The 9,785-nt window shown below is 43.6% G+C and overlaps 1 protein-coding gene across 1 annotated transcript; it reads left to right on the top strand.

Annotated features, from left to right (window-relative positions):
* Positions 1 to 6,673: 6,673 nt before the first annotated feature.
* On the top strand, positions 6,674 to 7,630 carry LOC144274089 (olfactory receptor 6N1-like). Its single transcript, XM_077832764.1, has one exon. The coding sequence runs from the start codon at positions 6,674 to 6,676 to the stop codon at positions 7,628 to 7,630; it is 957 nt and encodes a 318-aa protein (XP_077688890.1).
* Positions 7,631 to 9,785: the final 2,155 nt, after the last annotated feature.

The raw sequence follows: 9,785 nt of genomic DNA, 5'->3' as shown, positions 1-9,785 counted from the left end.
TCTGTGAAGAATGTGGGAAGTGTCTGTATTCATTTTTACGATACATAGTCTGTGTCAAATGCTGGGCAAAGATAGGTAGGACAAGTGTTAGGAGCTGGAGATCCCGGAACTGAAGCCAGGGGTCAGAGTCAGTATCAGGGTCAAGAGTTAAGCCGAGGGTCAGAGCCGGAGGCAGAATCAGGAATTTTTTTCCCCTTCATTTCATTTGCTGACAGTTCTTGCCATTCCTTCCTTAGCTCACTTTTGATTAGGTGTTTAAATGCCAGTTTGCTTAAGGGGATCCCGAGGTCAACTTGTTTGTGATTAATAACACTTTTTGCCAGCCAATTCGTTGCCTGCTATCCCTGTCTGCACCAGGATCCATGAGATTACGTTGGTTATATCCAGTTCCACCAGTCTGGCTGTTAGCAGAAATATATCATTAAGAAAATCATTTCTGCTGTCAGACTCACCACTGTAAGTTGCCTGCTGCAGCCCTGATGAGGAGTCAGACAGGATGGCCACAGCAGCTGGCCACACATCTAAAGCACGATTTAGTGCTAGCATAATCCCTGTGTATCTCAGCCATAAAGACGGATACAAAGTTAGTCATACAGCTTTCTTGAGTCCGAGTGAGGGCACACAGGAAGCTGTTCCCACTCTGTTCTTTCCTCTTTGGAACCCTCTGTATGTATTTGTCAATAATGTCCCCACTTATAGCAAATCAATATAATTGTGACATCTTGTCTGTCATTCTTTTATTGATTTCATTACATAATTCCACGTCTTTCCCGACCGGGGGTGATTTTCTAATAAGTATTTTCCCATAGCTATACATTTTGGTCCCTTTCAATCCCTTCTTTTCATGAAGATCAGCTATCCACTTCTGTATCTTATTTACATGGGGAATGTTGAGTTTTTGTCCGAACTGGTTAGCTTAGTGCTATCTTCACTATTATCTCGTACTTTGGCCCAAAAAGGTTAAGTCTGGGAGCTTCGTTCTAAGAGTTAGCAGCAGCTGATGGAAATGCGTATATCTGTAGTACAGAGATACAGTAATGAAGTCACCACCTGATATGCAATGCGTGTGTGTGGATATAATCTAGTTCAGATTTGTATTCATTGCTGACCCAAAGGCCGGGCATCCATACTCAATAACTGGTCTAATTAGTGCTCTGTATATCATTGCCACCATTTTCATATCCACTCCCCAGGATGTTCCAAAGGTATTTGACTTTTGCACTTATCTAATATTTTCAGTATGGTCCCTCCAAGTGAGCTTGTTATCAAATATCACACCGAAGAATTTGTAATGTCAGTATATTTATCTCTTGGTCATATAGCTATAACTTTACATCTTTTTGGCTTTTCCATGTTGTGAGGATCATTTCCTTAGTTTTGTCTATGAGAATTTGAAGCCCCACCTCTTTCCCCATTCTGCACTTTTCTTAAGTGCATCATCATTCTTTTGGTGGCACTTTCAAGGTTTCTGCTTTTGATCCATATGGCACAGTCAGCAAACATGATCCCTATTCCTATCCTCATCTCTTCAGGGTGATCATTTATCATGATGTTAAAGAGGGCTGGTGTAACTACACTGCTCTGTGGAGTTTCACTTGCAATTTACTATACGTTAAGGAAAGCTTTCTCCAGTTGGACTTGTACAGTTCTTTTGCCTAAGAAGTTCCTTATCCATCTGTACATTCTTCCTATGTTACCCATTGAGGCCACTTTATGAAGTAGTTCCTCTCTCCAAAACACATTGTAGGCTTTTTCTATGTCCAGGAATATTAGTATAATTAATTCTATGATTCTCATGCTTTTTTGTGCTTCTGTCTCTATCCTGACAACGTGGTCAATCACACTCCCACCTTACTGGAGCCCACCTTGTGTTTTATCTATAAACATTCTCCTTTCTAGGTGTGCTATTGTTCTCTCCCTTACTATACTTTCCATGGTTTTACTTAAGCCACACTAAAGTTTACATTTAAAATATCCACATCCTTCTCCCATCCCACCTCTTCATCTCATAATTATCCTTAATGTTCTTTTCTTCTCCCTAATTTGTATCCTCTGATATTCATCATTACTGACTTTTTGAAGCATGGTGGCCAGAGTTTCTGGTTTTCTTTTCTTAGAGCTTATTACTCCATGCCCCGCAACTGGAAGACTTGGTGTTACGTGACTCTTACTCTTTATTCCATTCATTTCCCTAGTTTGTTTATATATAATCTTTGCTGTATTGGTATTTTTACTTACTTCCCCATGTTATGGTGTCCAGCTCTCTCTTTTTGCCCTTTTTATAGCCCTTTGTGAAACTACCTTACTTTTTTATATTTCATTAAGTCCATTAGTTAAGGATTTTTTGCTGTCTTATATGCCTTATTCCTTTCCCTAATTACCGTTTCATATTCCCTGTTCCACCATGGTACACTTCCCCTATCTTCAGGCAGTGTTGGCATCCTAGGAATAGCTAGGCTGGCTGTCTTTATGATTCCTTTATTAATATTACTACAGAATTCTTCAATATCTTCACAGATACAATACTTACTCACATATTGCTCACTTCTCTTTCCAAAGATTTTTCCAGTTTGCTTTTTTAAGATTCCAAGTGGGGATATCCTTTTCCTTGAGATGTAATTAATGTCAAGACGTGGTCACTAGCCATTCCCACCCCTCTGTCAATTTCACAGCTGCATTCACTCGCTATGGTCCCAGATCCAGACATGAGAAGCTTCCATCAGCTGTACTGAACCTGGTAGGTGCTCCATCACTTATTGCTAAATTATTCTCTTCAAAGATTTGCTCTGAACATTTTCCATGTTTTTCTTACTTCCCCGCAATAGGTTGTGACTATTCAGATCACCACAGACAATGAGTGGGCAAGTGACACTTGCAGTGAATTTTTTCAGGTCCATAGCCTCTAGTTTCCTGCATGGGTAATAAACATGATAAAGTCTTAGAGATGCAGAATTGTTTTGTATTAGTATCTCAATAGCATTATCCTTGATATTTAGCTTTCTAATCTCTACTTCAAGGTACTTCAGGTTCTCCTTAGTGAAAGGGTATGTGTCCCCATCTTTTCCATTTCTTTATCATGTCCATATAGACCATATCCTGGGATTTTATAGTCTCATTTTGCTATTAGCCAAGTCTTGTATGCATATTAGATCAGGCTTTGTTTTCATATCAAAAATATTGGTCTTTAATTCCTGCCTATGTGCTATTAAGCTGTGGGCATTCAAGCCGAAAATAGTAACCTCTGTTTCTAACTGTCCATAGTAGTTTCACTTAGGAAAGTATGAAGTTGTTCCACTGACACGTTGCTAGCCTGCAGCTTTAATTATAATTCTCATTTTCTGTTTTCTTTCCTGTTTGAGAACTACAATTGATTACATCAACCATTACTGCAATGAATCTCTTTTCATCCCAACTTTCAGAGTAACAGCCGTGTTAGTCTGTATTCGCAAAAAGAAAAGGAGTACTTGTGGCACCTTAGAGACTAACCAATTTATTTGAGCATGAGCTTTCGTGAGCTACAGCTCACTTCATCGGATGCATACCGTGGAAACTGCAGCAGACATTATATACACAACGTTACTCATTCCCTTCCATTAACTTGTTGCAGGCTATTGCCTTTCCTCACATCAGGTTCTCTTTTAGGTATCTCCTAACAGCTTCTGCACAGGACATGTTATTAGCAACTTGGGTTTTTGTAGTTCTCTAGCTTGCTCCCCTCAGTACAACTTGTATATTCTGAGCTGTGTTTTCCTCCACAGTTGCAACATTTTTGTTCTGTCCCTTCCTCACAGTCATCCTGTGAATGGTCACCTCCACACTTACTGCACTGTATTTTCCCATTGGAATTATTTGCAACATGACCAAATCTCTGGCCGCTGTAGCATCTCACAGAAAGAGGACTATAGGACTTTGATACCCTAAAGTTACTCTGATATTCTGGACTATCTGGTCACATCCCTCCCTTAAAATGTGACCAGCACAGCTGTCAAGCACTTGCTATCACTGCCTCTTCTGCTAATTAGCCTCTTAGCACTTATCACCTTATCTCCACCTATTCCTTGCTTTCTTTCCTGAAATTTCATTTGGCACCCCAGATACTACCCATCTTGTTTCTGTGAGGAATTTGGGTAGCTGACAACTCATTTTTATTTTACCTAGCACCTTTGTCTTAAGGAGTGTCCCTACTTGGTCTTTGTTTTTACATTCCACTAATGAATCTCCAGAAGGTACCATCTTAGCTCTTGCTCTGTCTCCAGCACTTTTTTGATCCCCTCTGCCATTCTCAGGGGGTTGATATCTCCTATCTTTATGTCCTTATCTACAGATTTTACTGTTAGGTAATTTCCCCCCATTTCCCTTTCCTGCCCTCCTATTTGCTGGTCCTTCTTCTGGGTGCAGAGAATCTCCCCTTTTCTTTTTCCTTGCTGGCATCCAGTCTTCGTCAATGCTTTCCCTGTACTCATGGTCTAGCCTGGTTTCAGTTTCATTTCTCTCATCCATCTCACTCTGCCCAGCCAGCCACCGAGCCAGCACCCCACAGTCACCACTGAAACAGCCTTTCTTCAACCAGAGCCTGGACACTTCCTTTTACACCCCATCACTTTATATAGGGTCAAGGAGCCAATCAGGGATAGCTAAGACCACTCTCAGTCAGATCACATGAGGCGGAACTTCCCCTGCTGTTAAACCACTGCAGATTGTGTGTTGCAAGGAATAATCAAATTACAGGTAGCAATGTGGGGATGTTTGTTGCCTGGTAGTCCTATAGACCCACTAGGCCTTACATCATCTCTTCTAGGGGTGCTGCCCAGACAGGCTCTTCTAGGAGGATGATGGTATGCTTGGCAGATAAGGGAAGCTTGACTATCAAATCCACAGTAATAACCACCTAGAGTCTAGATAGGGTGTCTGAAGGTGCTGAGGGGCGCTTTCTTACTAACTAAAGGAGGAAGTGGTCTTGGGGAATAGAGCATCCAGGAAATTATAAGGCTTGAGGATGCACATCAGCTGGGTATGGTCAGGGAGGTATTCCCCTTTTCGGGACAGGGCATTGGCTGCCTTGTTCTGGTGATAAGTGATGGTAAAATAAAAGTGTGTGAACAACAGGGCCCACTGAAGCTGTCTTTGGTTCAGCGCCTTTCCAAAGCACTTGCAAACCCTCCCAGCTTGGTATTGTCCGCAAACTTTATAAGTGTACTCTCTATTCCATTATCTAAATAATTGATGAAGATATTGAACACAACCTGACCCAAAACCCATCCCTGTGGGACCCCACTCATTATGCCCTTCCAGCATGACTGTGAACCACGGATAACTACTCTCTGGGAATGGTTTTCCAACCAGTTATGCACCCACCTTATAGTAGCTCCATCTAGGTTGTATTTCCCTACTTTGTTTATGAGAAGGTCATGAGAGACAGTATCAAAAGCCTTACTAAAGTCAAGATATATCACATCTACCGCTTCCCAGCATCCACATGGCTTGTTACCCTGCCAAAGAAAGCTATCAGGTTGGTTTGACACGATTTGTTCTTGACAAATCCATGCTGACTGTCACTTATCACCTCATTATCTTCTAGGTGTTTGCAAACTGATTGCTTAATTATTTGCTCCATTACGTTTCCGGGCACAGAAGTTAAGCTGATTGGTCTGTAATTCCCCGGGTTGTCCTTATTTCCCTTTTTAAAGATGGGTACTATATTTTCCCTTTTCCAGTCTTCTGGAATGTCTCCAGTCTTCCACGACTTTTCAATGGGGTCACGAGTGGAGATAGAGTCTTACTAACCCGGATCACACATGCCAGATTGTTTCTAGACTCTGTGTTTAGGGAAATCATCTTTTTTCACCCAGTGCCTTTCCTGTATTATCATCCCACACTCATTATGGAGTGGGGAGGGTCATTCCCCAGTTAGGGTTGCACATCAGCCTGGTTTTGCACCTTCCTAAGATCCACCCTTCATAGAGCTGTATTTTATGACTGCTACATAGCTACTGTTGGGAAACAGAAAAGGCACTGCCAGTCCCTCACCACGTTCCCATCACCACCACAGGCACTAAGGGAGAATTTACTCCACTACATAATTTATGGCATAAACTGATCTCTTGTGAGGGGATGAAAATTATTCCTTCTCCTACAGGGCACTGAAATGCTGAATATACCAGGATATTGTGTTAGAATTCATGGAAAGAAATCTAACAGCAGGATGGTGCCTAAGAACTCTAGACCACATTGAAAAATCTCAGTCCAAGATTTTAGTTGATGTTTGATTTTGACTCATAAGACATGGCATGATTCTGGCCATTGCCAGGAGTGAAATACAGCATTTAAGCATCATTGTTAAGCTCTGGTATGTCACTAGATAGGATATGATAGACAGAGAAAATATCTGATCTGTCATATCAGTATGTGGCTACCAGATAAATGGGCTTTTATAGTAATCACTGGTGTCCATGTCGAACACCCTCTTCCCCATCAGAGCAATGTTCTGTCCTCAGACTCAGTTTCCTGGCACTTTGCTCTGAAATCTAAATTTAGCCTTAATATTTCAGCCTGTAACCAGGAGGGGGAGGGAGTTTCTGAATATTTATGGAATTAATTCACGGGATTTGATTAACTTTTAACTCTGTGTCCTTCCAATTCAGTCGCACAGATTTATTGTTCCCAGACTCAACCAATGGCAGACTGCAGAAACCAAACAGCCATCACTGAATTCTTCCTCCTGGGATTCGGGGATCTCCCTGACCTGCAAATTCTTCTCTTCCTAATGTTCCTAGTGATCTACATGGCAACCGTGGTTGGGAACACCCTCATTGTGGTGCTCGTTGTGGCTGACCAGCATCTTCACAGCCCCATGTACTTCTTCCTGGGGAATTTGTCCTGCGTAGAGACCTGCTACACCTCAGTCATCGTGCCCCGGATGCTGGCCAGTCTCCTGACTGGGGACAAAACCATCTCAGTCAGTGGCTGCATCATACAACTGTATTTCTTTGGTTCTCTGGCAGCTACAGAATGCTGTCTCCTAACAGCGATGTCTTATGATCGCTATTTAGCGATATGTAAACCCCTCCACTATTCAACTCTTATGAATATCAGGTTTTCCTTCCAGTTGGCTGCTGGCTCCTGGTTAAATGGTTTTTTGGGTATTACCATCTTTGTCTTATTCCTATCACAGTTAATATTCTGTGGCCCAAATGAAATTGACTATTTCTATTGTGATGCCCTCCCACTGATAGAGCTCTCCTGCAGTGACACCCACCAGGTCATATTGGTGGATTTCATACTAGCCTGTGTATTCACCCTGCCTCCATTCCTACTAACCCTGACGTCCTACATGTGCATCATCGCCACCATCCTGAGAATCCCTTCCACTACCGGGAGGCAAAAGGCCTTTTCCACCTGCTCCTCTCACCTCATTGTGGTGACAATTTTCTATGGAACCCTAATTATTGTCTACATGCTACCGAAACGTGATACACTGAGAGACCTAAACAAAGTGCTCTCTCTTTGCTACACGGTCCTGACTCCCCTGGTAAACCCCCTCATCTACAGCCTGAGAAACAGAGAGGTCAAGGAAGCTTTGAGGAAAGCAGTCAGTAAATGTGGCTTTCGCAAAAACGTGCAGAGACTCTGAGATAATAACTTAGCTTTGAAAACCTCAGGCTGTCTGGGTGATTTCAGCAATCATCCCCCATTAAAATTAAGTTGAAAAGTCCTAGTGAAAATCTCAGCACTCAGTGTTGTCCATCTCAGTGGAAGGACCAGGGAGGGAGGTGGCCATAACCATGTTCCCATCATGGAGTTATGGGCACTAGGCAGAATGGAGACAAAATTGTTACCAATTGTTTAGATAATTTAAAAAAGCCATTCTTGATCAAAATAAATGTTTGGACAATGAAAATAGTAACTCCTTGTGCAGCAGAGATGGGAACGTAAGCCTGGGAAATCTGCCACCCCTGAAATTGTGCTTACTACCATCATAACCCTCTGCAAACCAACCATCTTCACTGAACTCACAGAGGCCGGAGGCAAACAACCAGGCCCCAGCAGTGACCTCTGGACACTTCACCAGGAGCAGCGTTATAGCTCTTATCTGGGCTACACCCGGCTGTGACCAGCTCCAGGAAAGCAACAGCTCCAGGCTCACCAGGCCCTTGGAGGCAGGGAGGTTGGACAAACAAAGAGGTAGACTCACACGTCAGGTCCACTGGGACTGTCCAGGCCCAGCTGGGGGTTTGCTAGGGCACCCGTAGAACTGAGGCCGTTCCGGGGGTCGGGTCTGTCAAACGGTCACTGACGAGGGACTCTGCTCATGGCCCTGCAGGGCACCAGCTGCTCTGCTTCCACCAGCTGCACAGAGCAGTTCAAAGGGAGGGGACCTGTTACAATGAGCGTCCCCAAAACTAACTGCAACAAGCCCAATGTCCAACAGGGCTAGTTCTGAGGGCACAGTGTCTAGTCAGCCCCAGGTACCCCAGGCAGCTCTGCTCCACACAGGGCCCTTTCCTCAGGGGGTGAGGCAACTTATGGTGAGAGGAAGCGGCGACCACCTACCAACGGGCAGAACTCCTGTGATGCCAAACACGGCAGTGCTGGCTCAGTCACTGGGAGCATGTCAGGGCTTGGCCAGAGGTCGGGGAGCTGGGCACCAGTGAGAATTGTAGGGCTCCGACTCTGCGGAAGGGATTTCACAAGGGACATAACAGAGTTAGTCACCCAAATCTCTTTAAAATGGGAGATGGATGCACATCACCTTACACGCCTCTGAGAATCTCAGCCTGGAGAGCCACTGGGAATCTGTCATGGTAGCTTCAATCTGTGCATTTCCATTGGACTCAGAGCCCACATCAACAGAAAGGCGCTGGATGGATGGGAAACCCCTGCTAAGCCTTTGAGAGCTGCTGCCACAGTATGTGCTCTTGTAGCCACTAATGTTGCAATCATTTTTTGTACGATTTGTTCCCAGTGGCTATAGTTTGAAACAGCACACACCTAGCAGTAGGTAAGAAATGAGGAGAGATGCAGTTATGCTGTCTAGGGCCACAAGAGGGCAGAGAGGACAGGCGCAGCTGTGCTGCCCAATGAACAGCAGCCAAAGTGGAGGGGCAAGAAAGGAGAAGTTATGTTGCCAAAGGACCAATGGAAAGGGAGGTGAAGCTGTATAACGGTGTGTACGTGCTGAGTAGAGAGCACTGAAGAGACGAGGACCTCTGTGCTGCATAGTGAAAGTTGGATAGTAGCAGATGTTATGGAGTGAGTTTTGGGCTGTTATATTAAATAACGGCCACCATGTGACATGAGAGTCAAGAACGGGAAAGAGGCAGCTATAGAGAGAAGAATCCACTAGAGGAAAGAGCAACAGGCTGTCATGCTGGGAAATCAACACTAGAGGGCAGCAGAGTAGAGGAAATGAGGCGGGTGGGGGTGTCAGAAATACTGACTAGTGACCAATAGAGTTCAGTAGCCAATACAATAATGGGAAAAAGAACAGGAGGACTTGTGGCACCTTAGAGACTAACAAATTTATTAGAGCTTAAACTTTCATGAGCTACAGCTCACTTCATCGGATGCATAGAATGGAACATATAGTAAGATATGTATATATATAGAGAGAGAGATTAGTTGGAAGTTACCATACAAACTGGGAGAGGCTAATTAGTTAAGATGAGCTATTACCAGCAGAAGAAAAAAACTTTTGTTGTGATCATCAAGATGGCCCATTTAGACAGTTGACAAGAAGGTGTGAGGCTACTTAACATGGGGAAATAGATTCAATATGTGTAATGACC

The sequence above is a fragment of the Eretmochelys imbricata genome, chromosome 14 (genome assembly GCF_965152235.1).
Source record: "Eretmochelys imbricata isolate rEreImb1 chromosome 14, rEreImb1.hap1, whole genome shotgun sequence".
NCBI classification, from domain to species: domain Eukaryota; kingdom Metazoa; phylum Chordata; order Testudines; family Cheloniidae; genus Eretmochelys; species Eretmochelys imbricata.
This window is presented reverse-complemented; position numbering and strand designations above follow the sequence as displayed.